Source organism: Leptinotarsa decemlineata, unplaced genomic scaffold (assembly GCF_025532065.1).
Source record: "Leptinotarsa decemlineata unplaced genomic scaffold, Ldec_3_MD MMD2_tig00000576_RagTag_RagTag, whole genome shotgun sequence".
NCBI lineage: Eukaryota > Metazoa > Arthropoda > Insecta > Coleoptera > Chrysomelidae > Leptinotarsa > Leptinotarsa decemlineata.
This window is the reverse complement of record NW_027412551.1, coordinates 10,622,968-10,645,174: the sequence shown is the minus strand read 5'-3', so window position 1 is coordinate 10,645,174 and position 22,207 is coordinate 10,622,968. Positions and strand designations below refer to the sequence as shown.

At 35.2% G+C, this 22,207-nt stretch overlaps 1 protein-coding gene across 2 annotated transcripts; it reads left to right on the top strand.

Annotated features, from left to right (window-relative positions):
- The first annotated feature begins 317 nt into the window (after window positions 1-317).
- LOC111512289 (venom allergen 5) lies at window positions 318-17,974 on the top strand. 2 transcript variants are annotated; one of them, XM_023168405.2, is made up of 5 exons: window positions 320-627; window positions 6,984-7,139; window positions 11,484-11,574; window positions 12,018-12,168; window positions 17,526-17,974. In XM_023168405.2, exons 1-5 carry the CDS (start codon window positions 496-498, stop codon window positions 17,821-17,823), a joined length of 828 nt encoding a protein of 275 aa, XP_023024173.2. In that variant the 5' UTR covers window positions 320-495; the 3' UTR covers window positions 17,824-17,974. The 2 variants fall into 2 exon arrangements, with proteins under 2 accessions (XP_074030524.1, XP_023024173.2); XM_074174423.1 differs by lacking the exon at window positions 6,984-7,139 and having other exon boundaries at window positions 318-627.
- Window positions 17,975-22,207: the final 4,233 nt, after the last annotated feature.

The window sequence follows — 22,207 nt, the reverse complement described above, 5'->3', positions numbered from 1 at the left end:
GGTGAGTTGATTTTCTAGACCTAATGAAATGAAATGTTTTCCTGATACTTCACGAAATTCTTATCTATAACGATGTATTTTAGACTCCAAGCCACATGATTCATTACAATTCATTATGTTCAAGTTCCTGGAAAATTATTTACATGGTTGATTCATGATATGACATGGAAACAAATAATTCACCTATTTTAACTAGGTACATTGTTGTTTAATAAGTATTCTGGAAAGGATATAATATCAATACGATATAGGAAAGTCATTATAAAAATTGGATAATTATTTGAAGAAGTATATAACCGATACTTCACCTTCGAGTTTGCAGAATTTACATCGAACCTTGTTTATCAGTTCATACACGAGTTTATCATAGGTTTGAATCACGGAAGAATTGTTAGAAGCATTGAACGTTTCATTCGTAATTACCTTTGATAACGACCATTCTCATTGTTTGGGTATAAATTTATTTACAGTTCGCACAGATCCATACGTGTTTTTATGGAGTCAAGAATGAGTTCACGAATAATAGAACTATCTTTGTTCATTGTTATAGTTGCAGCAAGTGACAATAAGTATTGTCAGTTTTCTTGTAATGGATCGGCGCATACTGTATGTAACAGAGAAAAAGAGGTAAGATTTTATTTATTATCTTTCTAAAAACTCCGTAACTGAGGAAATTAAGCAAACTATTTTGATGATTTCTATTTCCGCAAATGCCACGAATTGGAGGTGATCGAACATAGAATTCTTTCGAAAATATCATTCTGCCTGGAACCCTGTATTAAAAATAATATTGTGGTGTCCAACCTCATGTAATGAGGTTGGACACCACAATACAAGGCTTCTGTCGAAAGACGACAGAAGCCTTGTAAATGTAGAAAGCAGTAATTCTCCGCTGTTCACGTCTTCTAAACAGTAGCATGCTTTCGGTCATTAACAAGTGTAAATCATTTTTGAATTCCTCGTTCAATTATGTACAAGAGAGTTTTTACTGTAACATGACGATTCTGAGACAAGATATCAAAACCTTTGTATTGTCCAAAAATTATGGAAGAACTGTATTAAATTCAATTTCACTTCAGCTTTTGATTCAATACGCAATAAATCTAGTTGCCCGGAAATGTGTCACCTGCTTTTTATATCTGACATCTCTACTATCCTACTTCCTACTTAATATTATAAATGCGAATGTAAGTTTGTTTGTTACGGTTCCACGCGAAAACTACTCAACTGATCATCATGAAATTTTGTACACACATTCTTGGAGGTATTAGAAGTAACATAGGACACTTTTTATAAAAAATATATTTGAGATAAAAAAATTGTTCGTCAAAAAATCTCAAAATCTAGCTACTTTAAGGTCATCTAGCATTCCAGTAGTGAAGTTACGTTAGTTTATGTTAGGTTAGGTTAGGTTAGGTTAGGTTAGGTTAGGTTAGGTTAGGTTAGGTTAGGTTAGGTTCGGTTAGGTTAAGTTAGGTTAGGTTAGGTTAGGTTAGGTTAGGTTAGGTTAGGTTAGGTTAGGTTAGGTTATGTTATGTTAGGTTAGTTTGAAGGTGATTGACAATGTTTCATGATGTTCGGACTCCCATTGTCTATTATATAAAATGATTTGAAATCCCTGAAACAACTAAAAAAGAAGAATTAAAAATGAATAGCTGAAATGAACAATTATATCAAGCAAAATAAACCTGAAATGAGATAATAGTGAAATAAAATACAAGTAAAAATAGAACAATTGAATAAATGAAAAAGAAATAAAGAAATGAAAAAAGAAAATATAAATAAAAAGTGAAGAGATTCCACTTTTTATTTATATTTTTACGTTACCGTCTTCGGATGATGACTGATTGTAGATATTAACAATCGAAACGTCGTGAACTAACGTGACTTGGAATTTCTCCACTTCTTATTTTTATTTTCTTTTTTCATCTCTTTATTTTTTTTATTTATTCAATTGTTCTATTTTTACTCTTACCACTGTTATTTCATTTTAGGTTTATTTTGCTTAATATAATTGTTACTTTCAGCTATTCATTTTCAATTCTTCTTTTTTAGTTGTTTCAGAGATTTTAAATCATTTTATATAGTAGACAATGGAAGTCCGAACTAGTGAAATTCATGTTAGGTTAGGTTAGGTTAGGAAAAACTTATAACATAGTCTACAAAAACATTTTAAATTATTAATCTACATGTCATCTTTTTGAATTGTAAGAACTGAAAATTATTTATTTTTGTTAGGTACAGTGAAATACATTTCAACATTTGTTGTAGCAATTCAATAAAGTATACTATAAATTTTCGAAACCTCATTGTATGTAATAATTTTTCAGAATTGATAATACCAGTCAAGTATTAAATTGAAGTTCTCATATTGATTTATTTCTATCGTACTGACACTTATTTAAAGTTATAAATGCGACCAAAGCCGCGGGTGAAAGCTTGTGTCTTATAAATGTATATCATTCAAATCTATTCGCTTTTGAATCATCTTTTTTATTATTACGTTTTTGTGATTGGCAAATATGTACGAGAATTACTTATACGGCATAACCGACGGAAATAGAAAGCAGCTGGTCGCATTTATAACCAGATATATCCAAATCGTGTTTTGCCCGATAGTCGAACCGTTTTCAATCTCAATCTCAGTCTTGTGGAATCTAGTACTTCCCGGATAGGAAAATCTGAAGGAAAACATCAAAGCATAAGGATTGCTGAAATTAAAGTAGTGGTGGCACCGAAAATTAAAGAACTTCCTGAAACAAGTACAAGTACGACGAAGATTGCTAGACAGTTCAGATACTATCAGAGAAGTATTATCTTTCGTCAGTGGTACTTAAAAATATGCAAAATCCGCAATTTGAATCGCATATTCTGTTTCACAACAATGATTAATTAGCGAATGAAAATCTCTTCATAACATAAACCCATTTTCAACACCAAACACCAACTTTCCGTTGACGTATGGGCAAGAATAGCTGCGAACTTAGGCTGAATGAAAGCAAAGAACTTCACAATCAGAGAATTAGGGATAAACTGCTTGCCAATCCTAATGGGTCTAGGTCATTCTGGTCGGTAGCTAAAGCTGTCAATCAGAACTTCACAAAATCCACGATTCCACCACTAACACAAGCTGATGGTTGAATTGCAACAATAGCTATAGAAAAAGCAAATCTACCAGCTGAACACTTTGGGTCCCACTCCACAGTCTATTATCTGGAAAAGGCACTACTTACTATTCCAACAAAAGAATCCATAATGCTGAAAATTACCTTTCGACAGCGTCTAGTATGGCGAATTTTGAAACAACTGAATGTTACCAAGGCGTCTGGACCTGATAAAGTGCTCCTCATCGTACTTGAAAAGTGCGCAAATGAACTCGCACCAGTATTTTGCAGACTTTTCAACCTGTATTACAAAAAAGGGGTCTTTCCTTCTTGTTGGAAAATTGATCGCGTACAGCCTATTCCCAAAAAGGGCAACAAAAGTCTTCCAAGTAGCTATAGACCAGTCGCTTTACTGTCAGTGATATAAAAAATCATGGAGTAAGTCGTAATCCACCATATCCTCAAATATTTGAAAGGCTTCAACATCTTGAGGGATCATCAATATGGCTTTCGGAAACAAAGATCAACAGGCGTACTTCTATCATATGTCACCATTATTTGGTATAACGCAATCGAAAAACATGGTGAAGAGCTGTTGCGCTTGATATTTCTAAGGCCTTTGACCGTGTGCGGCATGAGGATTTGCTGGCCAAACTTTGATGCTATGGCTTGTCGGATCATTTTGGTATATGGCTCTTCAGGTTTCTAAAAGAACGTTCCCTGCAAGTGGCCGCCGATGGATATCTCTCGAAAATATACACCATCAACACTGGTATTTATTCCCTAGAGATCCGTATTGTCTCCAGCCCTCTTTTCATTGCATATCAACGACTCATTGGAAAAAAACTTTGCTGACGAGTAGGAGATTTGCCTACTCTGACGACAACACAGTTGGCTCGTCATTCCATTTGGATTCCAGGACATCGGCTACTGAGGCAAATCTTCACCGGCAGCAAGGTTGCACATCTTAATGAGGATCTAGAAGTGATTACGAATTTGGGTGAAAGTAACCAGGTTCCATTCAAACCCATGCATTGGTTTTCTCTGAAATGATAAATGTCTCCGAACCAGATATGGCAATGTCAGATCTGACAATTCCGCTCTCTGCTTCCATAAGTTTGTTGGGGGCTAAAATGGACACCAATGATATGTCTTAACACAATCACGTCGCTGGAATTGCAAAGGCTGCTTATCGAAAGCTTGGAACACTGTTCCGAACCAGAAAACTATATATACCTCAACAACTTTTGATGATTTACAAAGCTCCGATTAGACCTTCTTTGGAGTATTGTTCTCATGTATAGAGCTCTGCCCCCAAACATACCCTGAATTTGCTTGATTCCATCCAGAAAAGAGCCATCCACCTGAATGAAGACGTGGAACCTTGATAGATAGATAGATAGATTTATTGAAGTTTTCAAATTGAACACATGAAAACTTAAGTCAGTAAGAGCGCCCGTACACGAGCCACATTTTGCGGACGGATCGACCACACAATTGCAGTCGCGTTCCAGCGAACTCAAGCCGCCCATAAGAAATACTGTACTACACGTACACGGACGTTCACAAAAGTAAAAACTGACGTCTGCTGTCAACTTGCTGCTGATCTCCGCCGAGATGTCATCGCGGCATCCACCGTACACTAACCACAAACTTGCAGTCGTACCCAACCGCGTACACCGTGGTGTACTTTTTCTCATATTGGTCTCACAGCATTCAATTTCTGATGTCAGTTGCCTCAACTGCATGTGCGGTTTATAGTGCAGTCAACGTGACCACAATGTTGTGGTTGCCTCAACTGCAAATATGTGGTCCGTGTACGGCCGGACTAAGCTATAAATATATAACTAAAATACAACAAAAGAAAAACAAAGATTATCACAGTTTATAAATTTGTGGGAGTACATTTCAGTATAACTCAATATTGAAAAAAAAATAGTAAAAAAATAATAAGATAAGTGTCACAGATATAAACGCATTTGTCTAAAATATATAGATATCAAAATATAATGAAATGAAAGTATACTCTCCCATATATCATGTCTATATTTTGATTGCCAATACTGAAATCTATCCTTCTGTTTTCTGCAATCGTCATGAAGTTACCATAAAAAATTCTTGCATCGAATACGGATCCATGTTACACAACAAATCGAAAACTAGAATTTTGAAAGTATGCCGTCTACCTTCTTCTTTCTGATTGTCAGTGGTAAATGATTGTATAGTTTGATGGCCATATAGCATGGACCTCTTTCTGTATTTCTTAGTCTATGTTTAGGAAGAACGAGGTTCGATTTGTTCCTAGTATAGTACTCGTGAATGTTTTTATGAATAATGAATTTTTCTTTGTTGTCATAAACGAAAATAATTCAAACATAAATATAGATTCCATATAAAGTAAGTAATTTATTACTTTTGAAAATTCCACGACAGGAGTCTGTTAAGTTCATGTTAAGCATATTCTTTATTATACGTTTTTGCATAATGAAAATGCATTCCAAGTTAGTGCTTCCACCCCAGAACATAACTCCGTATTTGAGGAAAGGATATACGATTCCATAGTATGCTGTTTTTAGTGCAGCAGTGACTTCTCAAAATTCTAATTGCATAACATTTGCTGGCCAGTTTTTTTGCAAGATGCTCAATATGAACGTCAAAGTTTAATTTGTCATCTAGATAGACCCCTAACATTTTTGTGCATGATGAAGAATTCAACTTTTCAGGGCCCATGTTCACATACTCTGGAATAATGATGGAAGTATTAACTGTTCTGAAAACTATACAATTAGTTTTGGCTGTATTTAAAGGAAGTTCATTTTGAATGAAATATGTTGAGGATGTAGAAGCAATATTCAATACATCGCTTTCCAAATTCATATGACAGTCAAGAGACAAGATTGGAATCATCAGCATAACTGACAAGTTTGGTGCTAGTATTTTTAAAAATTTCCGAACATCGAAAAAATGTTGGAGATTTGTCTCTCTTCAATATATATATTCACGGAAAGTGTTCAAGTGACTTGGCACATTTGATTCCACCAAGAGCGGTACATATCACAAATACATTGGAGTTTAATGTATGAGTTTGAAAATGTCCTTCTACGACGAAACTGCAGTAACGTTAGTTGCCAACGTCAATCTTCGGACAAAAAATATGATCCATATTCCCGTACACAATAAAATTTTCGAAAGGTTTAACGTATTCTAAAAACACTTTATTGTGTGATTTTCACTAGACAGTTTTACAAAAACGCAACACGTGTTTCGCCATACAATGGCATCCTTATGGCGTGTCTTAATAACTCAGTTATTAAGACACGCCATTAAGACACGCCATAACGTGCTTAAAGAATACGTAAGTTATGAATTTTCGTCAAGTATCAGCCGATTCCATCATATATTTTTAAAGGTCATTTACCTACCAGATATCTCTTCATGGACATCTCCTGGATGTTCCCGATTTCTCTACTTCAATTCACTTTCAAAAAATGCCAAAAAACATTTGTTTGAGAAGCAATGAAATCAGATTTTTTATAAAATATTTCCTTAATCATATTTGAATTATATTTACATCCTGGTGTAACTATAGCTACAATGTTTAATAATTTTCGTTGTAATTTATGTGGAAGAATTGGTGTTGAGACCAAGCATAATCCATTTATTTACCTCGTTAAATCTGAATCTGTACCTAATCTGAAGGATATTTTATGTTATGGTGAATAATAAATCATTATTATTTTTATTATTATTAATAAAAGTGGTAAAACGCATAAAAAAGTTTAAGTTCTCCATCATCCATCAAATTATTGAAGAATTGCATTTGATTTTTTTTTATATCTAACCAATTTCTGTTTATTTATTCCACGTTTTTCTCTGCAGAAATGTGACGCCGGCCCTCTCTGCGGTTCAGAGTTCAAATACATCGAATTAACAGATGATGACAGACAATTTATTTTGGACCTTCATAATAATTTGAGAAATGAAATTGCATCAGGTCAACACTTATCACCTCCTGCTGCCAACATGAATGCTCTGGTGAGTGATCGAAAACAAAAAATATATTGAAAAAATTGTTTTTTATAGATTTATTATATACTACAGGTTGTTGCCATGACAAATATTATGGTTTCTTTAATGGGTTGCCACGTATAGAAAGAAATCTTTTCATTAGAAAGACAAAGATCGCTCTACCTGCTTGGTAGGTAAAATCTGGATTTTTGAAAATGAATCAACTGAAAATAGGTTTCCATACCAGAACAAAAATAATGTTTTGTATCGACCTTTCTTGCGTATTTTCACTTTCCACTCTCTGAAAAATATAGAAATTATAGTGGAAAATTACATATAGGCGAAAGTATTCAATACGACAAGGTACTGATAAATGAAACATTTTTCTTTGTAAAAAATACTTTGATTTTACGCAGTAACCTATCGGGATGAACTGAAAAGATTGCCCTTTCTACACCTGTAAGATAAGATAAAATAAGATAATTTATTTCACCATGTTACATAATAAAATGTTTGTAGCAATTCAAAAAATTGCATGAAAGTAATTTGTTAACAATCAAAATATTATAAAAACAAACGAAAAAAACAAATACAGAAATATAGGAACAAAATTGAGTATGTATGTTGACATTACAAACATTTGAAATGATTCACGTATTTTTCGACAGAATAGAAGCAAAAACTCAAAAGATAATTTTTCATTGCTTTTTGAATTTGGACATACTGAGAATTTTGAAACTATCGGGAAGATAGTTGTAGAGGTTGAAATTCAGTGTGTTCTTTTGTGATTCACTCAAATGATAGCGGTTTGTTCGAAATTTGTTACAATGTCTGATGTCTGATGAAGGTTTGATTGCTTGATTAATAAAGTTGATTTTTTTATGAATTTCTATGGGAACGTTGTACAAAAATAATGTGGGTGATGGTATTATTCTCAATTTCAAAAACAGAGGTAGACAATGATCCCTATAACCAGAACTAGTAATTATTCTAAGAGCTTTTTTCTGCAATTTGAAAATTTTCACAGCCCCACCTTTATAAAGCTTCCCATTATAACTTCCATATTTTTCAGATTGTGGAAGTTGAAAATCCCCAAAAAAGTCGATAAAACACTGACTTTCTCTACAAAAAGTTTTTTTTTTCAAAAATAATGTTTTTTGACGCACGTTTCCTTAAACGAGATAGCATCAAGCAGCCATTGGAATCGATGGCATTCCACACTACTTTTCCAAGGCTTACTGTGACTTGTTAAAGCAACCACTGACTTCGATATTCAATTTTTCTCTGAAAAAATTGGCAGAGTTACCCCCATACAAAAGTGGCAATATGAACAATCTAAGAAACTACAGACCCATAACAGTCTTACCAGCTTTATCGAAGATATTTGAAGGGGTCATATATAATCGAGTATACAATCACGTGGACCAACAGCATGACTCTATTCGTAATGAATCTACCATTGCTGATTTATGGACATTTAGTAACTTTGTTACGGATGGACTAAAAATGGCTATCAAACAGACGTTACATACACTGACTTGACCAAGGCATTCGACAGAGTTAACCACGAGGTTTTGATCCTTAAATTAAAAGCATTCGGTTTCACAGACAACACACTTGATTTCTTTCACTGCTATCTATCTGACAGAATACAGTTTGTACAGTTCAACCTCGTATTTTCGTTCGAATTCACCGCTACTTCGGGAGTTCCGCAGGGCTCGATTTTGGGACCTCCCCTTTTCGAGTTATTTGTTAATGACGTTTTTCGGTATATCGGGCAATCTCAATTTCTCCTATATGCCGATAAACTCAAACATTTTAGAAGGATCGAAAACAAAAAAGATTCTGATATGCTTCAAAATGATGTTAATAATGTGCTTACTTTTCAGTAATGAGTTTCACACGAAGGAAGTCACCCATTTTGTCTTAAGATCTAGCCGTGAATTCAATCACGATACTAGATTGTTACTCTTTAACTCCACTGTTCGTTCTAAGCTGTTATATAGTTGTGTCATTTGGAATCCAAAAACATTTTTATATTCTGATACTATAGAAAAAGATTAGAAACGCTTATTAAGAACCCTTTTTTTTTAGAAAACACAATGACTGGCCATCATCTATATCGTATTCTAGCCAATTACAAAAATTTAATATGCAATCATTGAAAGACCGCCGTGAGTCCTCGGAAGTAAATTTTGTTTTTAACATTGTAAGAGAACTGAAACTACCCGTAATTCTCTATGCTATTGATTTTATTGTACCTGACGTAAGACCGAGAAGACCAGACAATCTATTACCACGCGGCTTCTACTACCTATTTTATACGGTTTCCAGGAGCTCAACCACTGATCGGTCGCCGACTAACTCAGAGAGTGGGCGTGAGTCATAATTGGAGAAAGAAAAAAAATGAGCGCCACGTGATTTAAACCAATCAGTAGTTCATGTAAAATACTTAACTCACAAAATAAATCACGAAACAGTGAATTTGTATAAGCGAGAATACCATACAACCAAATTCAGATAGGCGATGTGCCGTTATCAAATTTCCAGTTATGGTTACAACAAAATTTATGAAATGAACAAAATAAAATGGTTCAGAGACAATTTATTTCGACCCAGCAAAAAGTTATTAGGAATGTCAATATTCACATAAATTATTGTTGTGAACTCATGGCGATATTTTTAATATCAAATTTTGTAACACTTAATTTTATACCTCCGTATAGATCTATATTTCGGCTAACATACTTTTCCAAATATATCGTAATTTTCAACAATCCACTTAATGGAACTTCATGACTTCAATAAAATCAATTATAAATTTAAAGAAAACACTATAAATAACTGTCAGTCGTTGTTTTATCTTCAAATAGGGTAATGCCCAATACGATTTCGCTTGAACGATTGCTTGTGGAAGCAACAAGAGAATCTAAATGTACAGGACCTGACTATCGATGTTGGAGACGATACAAACATAAAACTTATCTTTATGCCACCAATTCCAGGATAAGTCCCAGGATACAGAGGTCTCCAGAACCGTCTTAATAGCCCAACTTGTTTGTATTGGTAGTCAGACCTTTTCTTTGTGGTATATATAAAAAGCCTTGAGATGTTATGTAGGCTTCATGTTAAAGATTTTCCGCGTGATCAATCGAACACAAGTGCTGTTTACAGTTTTCCCAAATCCAAAAAAAAACAAATCTTGAAACACGTTTTCGCATTTATAACCAAATGCACGAAAACTCTATGAGAAGCTAGATATCCCTAAAGGAAAATAAACAAAATCGCATTCTCACTACGAAACAGAAAACCAGCACTAATCTACCTAGGTACATCAGTCGAAATCTTTTACAATCGCTCGCCAATTCCTTACTTGAAAAAGCCTGTTCAGAAAAACGAATTGAAAAACAATTCATATGAAATTAGGGTGATAAGCTGTTTAAGCGAATGGTATATTTTAAATCGACAATGGCCGATAAAGCGCCCGTTAGATATATGACCCATTGTACAATGATTTCAAAGAGAAGTTGGTTGTCTATAAATTTGAATCAGTTGATAAATAATCAGCCTTCATATTCGAAATACAGGGTGATTATCCTGCAACCATTAAAAAGCTCGTTGTGAGTTTTTGACCCGTAACATCGTGTCTCAAACAATTTGTCTCCTCTTCAACAATGTCTCGAAACCGTTAACAAAATGTGATGAACTGTGAACTAGAACTATTCAGCATTACAAAGGGACAACTCCTTCGATTGCCCAAATGTGTCTGAATTCTTTTTACGGTCATTTTATTATTTATTGTTTTATATTGTTATATTTTATATCGATTCTAACGTGTCAATGGTACTCAATGAATACTAAATTTGAGGAACTTTAAAAAAAACTGTTTGTTGTTCAGTATGAATGAATTTCTGTTCTATTCTATTATGGTCGGTCAGTCGGTAGCCAAGCGGTTCGGCGTGGGTGATTTGTTCACTCACTCGAATTGACTGCCGTGTTGGTCGGTGGTTTAAAGGTAAGACCTCGTTAATCCTTAGCTCGCACAAGTTTCTACTTCTGAGGGTTGTTGTTCGTAGGGGTGCGACAGCTGGTTAACGGAAAAACAGATTTTTGAACAGATCAGGAGATAACTGAAACTAATTCAGTCATACCATATTGAGGTTAACTTGGGTTGTAGAATGCGCGTCGAAATACAGTGTTATTGTTCTGGTGTGGGAAGCCATTACAGATGATCAGTGCCATCAAAGCTAGTACACTCTCATGGTACACTCTCATGAGTTATACCTATCATAAGATATTTCAGTTTTCAACGATAATAGTCCGCACTGGAGTACATCAAGTACTTATTTATTTGATGCCATTCTATTTCAGAGTTACAACAAAGAGCTGGAATTCATCGCTCATTGTTGGGCCAACGCCTGTAATGGAAAACCTTTGAAACACGATGTTTGCAGAAGAACAGGTAAGCAACAACAAATATATACAGGGTGTTTGTTTACTACGATACCATACTTCAGATGGTGACTCGTTTTCCGGTGACATTTTTGGGACTTGTGGAACACGGATTCAGGAAATAACTCCAACTCAATAAGATTTCAATTTTTTTCAGTTTTTATTGTCATTGAGGACATATACATAGGGTAATAGAAAAACAACCTAGGTAAGACAGTACACAATTGTTCCCAACACGGGAATCATGCAAAATATTAAGTAAATCCAAGTTGGAGGGCGAACAATATAATGAGACTGCCATGAGGTGAAATATTGCTGTTTTGTATCTCATCTGACAGTTCACTTTCAACACCAAGATGTATTGTTTTTCATTCTTCTTTTCGGAATCATCGACAAAAAATATTATTGTATTATATTTGATTCAAGTTCCTGATTGCAATTCATTACTTTCAGCTGAATACAACTATGTAGGACAAAACTTAGGATGGTGGAGCAGTACATCGTCCGATTTTGATTTGAGGAGTGGCATAAAAAAATCGATCATGAACTGGTTTAATGAAGTGGCAAATTTCGATCCCGCTGTCACAAATTCCTTCGCCTCAGGGTAAGTTTACGGGCTGCAGGTATTTGTCATATTAATCGAAATGGATATGAAGACTTTTCAGAAAGTATGGAATTTTTTTTCCCCAAAAGGCTACAGTCCCTTCTGAGACTTATTCTCGAGGTGGAGATTTCGCTTCACGTTGGGAGCCAAAATTTCAAATAGGCTTCCTCAAATATCACAGAGTATGTGCTGAGTGTCAGATGGTTTGGATCAACCCAACAACTTATCGAAAGCTTCATAAGATTTTGTTTGGAATTATACGTTGGAATTTGTAAGATATTCACCATGACCTTCACATCGACATGACCTTCCCAAGATTTGACTGTTTTCCAGAAATTCCGAGATGAAATTTCTCTTCTGAACACAAATCGATTGATTTCGTCATTATGAAACTTGTCATTATAAATGTTCGATATCCGATGAAGTCGACGAAAGCTGCGTTTGCCTGGTACTGATTGACGAAAGTTCTACCGGTGAGGAAGTTATCAAAGTGCTTGAAAAGATGGTAGTCGGTTGGCGAGAGGTTTGAACAGTATGTGGTGGGGTATACCGGATTTCGTGTAGCTGTTAGTCGGTCTACCTACATTGGAACCACGAAACAAAGTATAGGTTCCCGTCTTTCTGAACACAAAAGAAATTGTCGCCTCGGCAAACCGACAAGTCGGCTGTGATCCAACATGCTCTCAACAAAGAAGGTACCCACATTATCTCATTCAAAGACACAGTAATACTCGATTGTACCCAAAATTACTACCCAAGAATATAGAGAGAGGCAATAGAGATTCAAAAGCATAGGGATAATTTCAATAGAAAAAAGAGACAATAAATATTATTGAAAGCTGGCTACCTGTTCATAGAGGTACACGAACACGAACGGGTACTACAATTGAGAACGATATTAATAGAGCGCCCAGTATGGAAATATTAGTTAATGCGTTGGATCCAACAGGAACAATACAATTAAGAACGATATAAATAGAGCGCCCAGTATAGAAATATTAGTAAATGCGTTAGATATAACAGGAACAAGAACCAGAGCACCAACTCAGGTGTTGCGGCCGTTACCACATCGCCTTTGAAAATGTCTGCCGCAGCAGTAGACGAAACGTCGGGCATAAAAACCTGAAGACCATGGCCAAAAACTCGGAAAATAGCCTTTATACAGTTAACTCTGGCCGTGAAAGTTTGCACTCTTCAATTTTTGATTATTTGGGTTCTTCGCTGGTTCATATTCAGAAATACGTTTTTGGGGTGAAAATTTCAGTTTTATTTTTATTACACTTCAGTGAATTTCCCAGTAATTAAAATTCGTTCATTTTTTAGAATCTGTAAGGTTATATCCCAAAAAAATGGAAAAAACATTGACTTCTCCTCAAAAAATATTTCTCAAACGATATTTCCAATTTTGATTTCAATCTCAAACTTGGGATTTTATCTTCGAAACTGTGTTAGAATCTGATGAAGTCTGTTTTTCCATCAAACAGCTATCGCCTCCTACGAACGATAACCCTCAGAAGTAGAAACTTACTCGAGCTAAGGATTGACGAGGTCGTTTTTTTCAATATGCGATTTCTAGCATGATGCAGTGTAGTTCTGAATACTAAAACAGTTGTAATTTATAATTTTTTTCAAATTATTTAAAAAATCTTGAAGTATGAAAGCTAATTTCCATTCTTTGAACGATATTTGTTTGTTTAATAGGTCAATGTTTTTTTAATTCTTTCAAGTATTTAATCTTCCTTAATCTGAGATATGAATAAATCTAGATCAACAGAAAATATGGTACTGAAGGGAAAAGTGAAAATTCTATTTCAAAAAGTTATATAATGTTTACATATTGAAAAAATATGAAAATGGGTCATGGCGGTAGTTTAAAAAACAAAATTTGCATCTGAAAAGAATAAAAAAAGAAATAAAAAAGTAGGTGTTATCTAAATTGATTATTATTATTATCAAATTATCACAACAGGTCGCTTTTCGACTTATGTAGGTCACCACTCTTGAATTCATGAGTTTAACAACCAGCGGCAGCGTTCAATTTTATTGTGTGCATCATTGTTTATTTAACTACCTCTCCTCCTAGCTTGCCTAAAAACTCCCGATATAACCGAGTTTTCATATTTCACACGTTAGTTTTATACTTGATAATGGGGTAAAATCCGAAACCGGTCATAAAAATAAAATAACCAGTGGAAGTTAGACAATTTTTTTAATTCATTTCATTAAAGGGATCTGTAGCAAAATGTAGCTTCGTGCTATTCTGCCCAAACCAGATTTTATGGTATGGAGCACTGACTTTTTGAAAACGTAAGGTTAAATTAGGATGGTTACCTACTGCGTAAGCTTTCATTGCTGTGTGGACCTCCATCAGACCAAAAACATTGCCATATCTGAAGATAAAAAGCAATACTGCCATCTTTCTAGTTTGAATTAAAACAAAAAAAGTCTACTACCAGTGAGAAATTTACTGGGAATATGGAAAAGAGAGAGAGAGAGACTCCTGCTGGGATCTTTCGCGATTTGAGCAGGGCATTTGATTGTGTCGATCACAAATGTCTAATATCCAAAACGAAATAGGATGGCGATCATGGAAAACTGTATTCATGGTTATCGACTCTTTTTGCCGTAGACAGCAATATGTCACAGTTATACACACTGTATCTGCTTAAGGAAAGCAGTCATATAGGTTAGATAGACTCAAGATTGGAGCCGAGGTACCGCAAGAATTGGTCCTGGGACCCAAATTGTTTATATGTTACATAAACTATATTGCTAACGCAGTCAGTAAGGGTTGGTCAATCTCATTATTTGCCGACGACTTGTAGAAGCGGGCGTCTTGAAGTCTCATACATACATGACTGAACTCGTGGTTCGTAGAATAAGAGCTAAATCACCCATTTGCGAGGGAGTCTTAATCCCAATACAGAAATTGGAGACGGAGTCATGTCACTATCATCTTCTTCAAAGTTCCTAGGATTCGTTATGGACCACACATAAAACTAAAAGAGCAATGCGAATATCTTCGATCGAAGTAAATAGCTTCTGCTATATGTTTGAGGTCTTGAAAACAGTCATGTCCTCCCCTGAACTTATTTTCGTCTCTAGTGCACATGTAGCTTCGTGGCTCTATTGCGACATATGTTTTTGGGTGAGATGTCAGAAAACTCGACATATTTTCTGTATCTAGTATTTTCATTTATGAACTTTGCAAGTATATTCATTTGTCAATCAATGGGTTTCCCCTCTCCCCTCTATTAAGTTATATTTTCAAAGAATGGAGCAGGATAATATGAAATTTCATGATTAGTTATCGAATAGGATCTACGAAGTAGAACCAGGTTCTACTTCACTTTGAAGAAAGTTCCAGATGATCCAGCCCCACCATTCAATCAACTTCAAATTGAATAGAACTGGCCGATACTTGATGAAAATCCATATTAAAAAACTAATCAATACAGTTTACTGTATGATTTTCACTGTAAGGGTTTTAGAAAAACCGCGACACGTGTTTCGCGTGAAGTTCATCAATTCTCTCCACCCTTCGATCACATTTACAATAGAACAGGAGGAATCTATACATTTTTTAGACTTGACATTAACAAAAGTTAACAACAAACATGATTTTTCAATTCATCGTAAACCGGCACATACAGATATCATCATTCATAATTCGTCCACTCACCCATATCAGCATAGGTAGCAGCTTTCAACAGTATGATCCACAGACTGACAAATGTACCCTTGTCAGAAGCGAATTTCAATAAAGAACTGATATAATAAAGCAAATAGCCGTCAACAATGATTACAATAGCGGTCTGATACATTCTTTATTATCAAAAAAGTTATACAGTCAAGCTTTGAAAGAAGTTGACCCAATTCGAAGAGAAGAGGATAGAAGTTATAGAACCTTAACCTACTTAGGCCAACCCACTACAAATACTTCATATTTTCTGCACAGCAAAGGTGTTAATACTGCTTTCAAAACTAACAACAACTTAGGCATGCACATTAAAAATAACAAAGATAAAAAGTCAGTTTCAGAAAAATCAGGAGTGTATAAATTATCGTGTGGGTCATGTCCGATGTTTCATATAGGTCAAACTGGAAGAGCGGTCAAAGCCCGCATAAAGAAACACAAATATAGTTTTCAGAATGGAAAAATCAATTCCACATATGCCAGTCATTTAATCTCAGAGGGACATGAGTTCAACCATGAATACAAACCCCTCCATTTCCAGAAGAAAGGTTTGAAACTTAACCTGTTGGAGAGTATGGAAATAAACAAATTCAAAAACTCTCAGCATCTTATAAACGGTGAAACTAAATTGAATCTGTTCATTCGCAGGTAAAAATAGTTAGGTATATTTACAGGTATACTTTCAGGTATACCTGACCTTATCAGGTAGATTCATTATTCAGGTAGACGAATAGGTACTAGGTTATAGTATATAATGGTATAATTTAGAAGTAACTCTCAGTTTATGCTTGAAGAAGCGAAACACGTGTCGCGGTTTTTGTAAAACCCTTATAGTGAAAATCATACAATAAAGTGTATTGATTAGTTTTTTTCAACTTCAAATTTGTAAAAACAGCCTTTTATATATTCCTTCAGATTCTAGATTCTGATAGTAAATGGAACATTTCCATTAGTGAAAACCCACAGAAAGGGTTTATATTTCTTCAATATTCATTACATCCCATCAAAACACCAATTAAAACACCACAAAATAATTGACAAGAATGATATCTTACAAGTCTTATTATACAACAGGCCAGATCCACCTAGATAACCATTGTTCATGTTTACAAGTCAATATGAATCAACAAATTTTTATGACTTGTTAAAAACCAGGGCCCCAAAACAATGCATCGATGAATAAATACCAGATGGCGCTGTTTCGGTCCGTCATAGGTCTCTTCAGTGGTACTAGGCTCAACCACGAATGTATTGCTGGACTCAACTGTTCTCATAGGACATGTTTTGCAGTTGGGAGCCTCGCTCATCTTTGATACTTGACAGTTTTCTATCGATCTCATTGATGGCGTTTTCATAAGGGGAAATGTTTCAGTTCACACTTATTCGGGTGGCTTTTCAGAGAATAGATGAAGATGCTGAGGGATTGAAACAGATTTCACAGTCAGGGCATTACTATAAATGCCAGTTGCATTTATTCAAATATATGTCGCGATATTTGCTATGGAAGTAGTGGAATGCAGATAAAGATGAATATTTCAAATATCCATTTTCTCACTAGAATATAATGAAATTTCCTCTACTTTTTTCCCTTGTGTTTTCCATTTCAAAATCCTAGCTGTGATAGATAGGGATCCTATCTCACATTCTATTTTTTTTTCAGGAAAAAAACTATAGGACATTACACCCAGTTGGTTTGGGCAGATACGCTAGAAATAGGCTGTGGCGTTTCATTCTACATAAAACAGAGGGAAGGCAGAAGGTGGTATGACAAAATACTTGCTTGTAACTACGGACCAGGAGGTAATTATTTGGGACAACCGGTATACAAAATTGGAAAACCAGCTTCAAAATGTTCGAAACGCAAACCCAATAAGAAGTACACAGCGCTCTGTGGGAAAGATATACCATTGAATCAGACATTGAGATTTAAGGATGAATTTTTCAACGTGTCTATATGAGAAAAGCAGTTGAATTTTTTGATTTTTGAGATATTTATTATTGTACTTCATGTTAATATTGAAAAGACGTAGCACGAACCTATGTTTCACTTGTTAACACATTAAATGCACCTTGTGTGCATAACACCAATAAAAAATTATAGGAAATTAGTATTTGATTTTTTGATCAGATCGAATATGAAAGATGTTTAAATCCTGCGTCAATCGAAAAAGTTATATGAGTGACTTCCAAACAAGTCAATGGTTATAAAGATTGATATTAAATGATTAATCGATGTATACAAAATCCATAATTTCAATTATTTTCTTGTACATATTTTCATCTGAAAATTCATGCATATTAATTTGAATTCTTAAAACTTCCGAATGTAGTTTCCAATAGTACATTAGAGAAGTCAAAATATTTTTTTGAACAATCGATTCATTTAAAATGACAGCAACAAAAAATTTTTGTTCCTTGTATAATGAAAACATGGTTTCAAATATTATTTTACCCGTTAAGTTTCCTGAAAAAAGTATAGTATCAAATTCAATATTATGGAAAAACTTTTCTCTCACACCAGATATTCCAATTCCATCCATCAATATGAAAGTCAAACATATCAGATAGTATAGAAATATACTTTTTGGGTATTTATTTTAAATATAGCTGAGAATTTTCGAGCTGGCATTTTAATATACCTAATTATTATTCACCATGCAAAGTACAATTGAAACAGACAAAAAGAAGAGAAAATAAATATATATTACTGTTTTTTCCCAACACCAAATCGTTATTTTTAACACATCGACACGTGTTTCGATCACCAAGTGATCATCTTCAAAGAGGAAGAATAAAACTAGAAACTAACGCGAAGCTAACCCTAGTTATGCTATATAGATATCCCATACAGGTAAACCATCCAGGTGTACCACCCATACAGGTATACCAACCTTAATTAATTTTACAATTTTTCCTTATCTATTATTTTACAATCTAACTCAGGGAATTACTAGAGAAAAATAATTTCAATAATAACGAAATCGATGAATTTGTTTCTTTTACTGATTTGTGTATGAAACAAAATCGGTTCCAGGTAGAAGGTTGCTTTTATGAACAATAGAAAGAAACAGCCATGGGAAACCCCTTGTCCCCCCTACCTGGCAGACCTGTTCATGAGTAGATTCGAAATGGAAACCAAAGAAAAGTCGAAGTATTTTCCTAGGATTTGGCTAATGTATGTGGATGAGATTTTCGCGATATTCGATACCAAAAAATCGAATATTGACGACTTTGTTTCCATTTCAAATAATAGATGTCCATTAATAAAATTCACGTATGAGTTAGAAAATAAGGGACAACTACCATTTCTTGACGATTTGGTAATGATGAGTCAATATGGAGGGTTAGAATATGATATATTCAGAAAAGAAACAGGCACGTACAGGTATATTCCAGACAGTTGACATCACTGTGGACAGCACAAACGTGCTATCAACTTTGTTCATTAAGTATTTTGGAAAGGATATCAATACGATGTATAAAAAAGTCATTATGAAAATTAGGTGATTATTTGGAAAAGTATATAACTGATACTATTTTTTCAAGTTTGCAGAATTCACATCAAACCTTATCTATCGATCCATACGTGTTTTCATAGAGTCAAGAATCATTTCTCGAATCATAGAACTCTCTTTGTTCATTGTTATAGTTGCAACAAGTGACACTGACTATTGTCAGTTATCTTGAAATGGCGATGCGCATACCGTTTGTAACGGAGAAATAGAGGTAAGATATATTTTTCATAATTTTTTTCGAAACCTAGTAACTGTGGAAATGAATCAAAATATTTTGTTGATTTTTTTTTCGCAAATTGAAAGTAATCGAACAAAATATTTTTTGAAAAATATTTTTCTGCCCCAGATTATAAATGAGCCAACCAGGATTCCTAATCGTGATGTAGAATATGTAGTCTTCTGGATCTATACCTAACAACCAACAACAACCTAACAACACCATAAGGTCTCCCAACAAACTCATTTCCGTGTTGAGTGAATATAAAATGTATGTTTCAAAATATGTTTTACCGTTAACTAGCTGTTACACTCCTTCGAATGTCAACCCTCAGAAATCGAAACTTGTGCGAGCTAAGGACTAATGAGGTCTTAACTTTCAACGTGTGTTTCCTAATACGTTATTATTGTTGTTGGAAAACAGTCCTAGTCACGCACAGTTTGGCATAACAGATCTGCTGATTGTGAGGATCTTCAAGATCGTTTCTGAATTTTTTCCTGGCTAGATGTTTGTTTCAGCTCTAATGATCCATCAACTTGTGCTTTCGAAGCCACGGAAGATATTCTACCATCCATAGATGCATATATTCCTTTTTCAATGAAACGAACTTCTAACGGCAAACCTTGGTTCAACAAAGATTGCGAGGAAGCTGTTGCCTCCAAAAATTTCGCTTACTGGCAGTGACGCAAAAATCTCAAAACAGACTTAGGTTGATGCTCAAAACAGCTGCAAAACTAGAATAAATGAAAGCAAAGAATTTCACAATCAGAGAAGCAGAAATATACTGCCTGCCATTCCCAGCAGGTCTAGATCCTTCTGGTCGGAAGCTGAACAATTTGCGTCCCACTCCACAGTCGATTTTCAAAGAAAGACGCCACCCACAATCCACAATGACGAGTTATATTTTTGACAACGTCTAGTCAGGCGAATTTTGAAACAGCTTCATATCAACCAGTCGTCTATTCCTGATGCCCGTCATCGTAATTGGAAAGTGTGGCAATGAACTCGCACCAGTATTTTGCAGAGTCTCTGACCTGTCTTACAAGAAAGGAGTTTTACTTTTTGTTGGAAGATTGCCCGCGTTCAGCCTATTTCCGAAAAGGGCGAAAAAAATATTCCAAACAAATATAGACCAGTCGCTTTGCTATCAGTGATATCAAAAGTCATAGAGGAAGCCGTAAACCACCATATTCTAAAATATATGCTTCAACATCTTGAGCGATCATCAATATGACCTTCTGAAACAAAGATCAACAGTGGACCTTTCATAGTATGTCGCCTATATTTGGATTAACGCAATCGAGAAACTTGGAGAGTCAAGAGCTCTTGCGCTTGATATTTCTAAAGCCTTTGACCGTATGTGGCATCAGGGTTTGTTGAATAAACTTCGATGCTATAGCTTATCGGTTCATTTTTGTGTATAGCTCTCCAGCTTGTTGGAAGAACATTTTCTGCAAGTGGCCGTCGATGGATACCTCTCGAATAATTTGACCATTAACGCTGGTGTTCCCTGGGGATCCATATTGTCTTCAACCCTCTTTTTATTGTATACTAGTCACTATGTTGCTGTATCGCTGCTGTTCCAATGTTTTGACAGAATCAGAATCAACGAATTTAGGCGTGCGCAGTGTTATATAACAGTGATTTCAAAAATTTGTTCTACAGCGCCATCTAGTGGCGAGTTACAGAAAAATTGATAGCCTAAAAACCTTATCTATGAAAAATTACTTATACATGTCAAGTTTCATCACGATCGGTTGAGTGATGTAAAAGTTTAGATGAACGACTCATTCGAAAAAACCAAGAATACAATATATTGCTTCGCTGACGACAGCATACTTGTCTCGTCATTCCACTTGGATTCCAGGACATCGGCTGTGGATGCACACTTGGATCGGGAGCAGAAGGTTGCATACCTCAATGAGAATCTAGAAGTGATTTCGAATTGGGGTGGAAGTGACCAGGTTCAATTCGATGCCAAGAAAACTCAGGCATCGGTTTTTTTCCAAAAAGATGGATGTCCCCGAACCGGATATAATAATGTCAAGTCAGACAATTCCGCTTTCTGCTTCGATAAGTTTGTTAGAAGTTGAAATGGACACCAATATGTCTTGGCACAATCATGTCGCTGGAATTGCAAAGGCTGCTCCTCAAAAAATTGAAACACACTGTTCCAAACCAGTAAACTGTACCCACCTCAGCAACTTTTGATGTTTTATGAGTATTGTTTTCATGTATGAAGTTCCGCCTCTGAGCATACCCTGAAGCTGCTGGATTCCATCCAGAAAAGAGACATCCGCCTGATTGGAGACTAACATCACCTTGATATTCTGTAACATCGAAGAAGATTAGATTAGATTAATATGAGGCTTCTGTGCTGAACAGCCACTACACTGCGACCTTTGCAGATCTATTGTGTGTGCCCTCATGTATTCTAGAGTTCCTTGTCTAGGCCAGTCCATAGGCTCCATAGGCCAGACCTCAAGTTCCCCATATATTGAGAGGGTTGTGGTTTTTCCTCCCCTAATGTTGCAAACCTTATCCTTGACAGACCTTCGCAATAGCATAGTATGTGTACGGAGGTTTCCTCATCCTCTTGGCAAAGCCTGC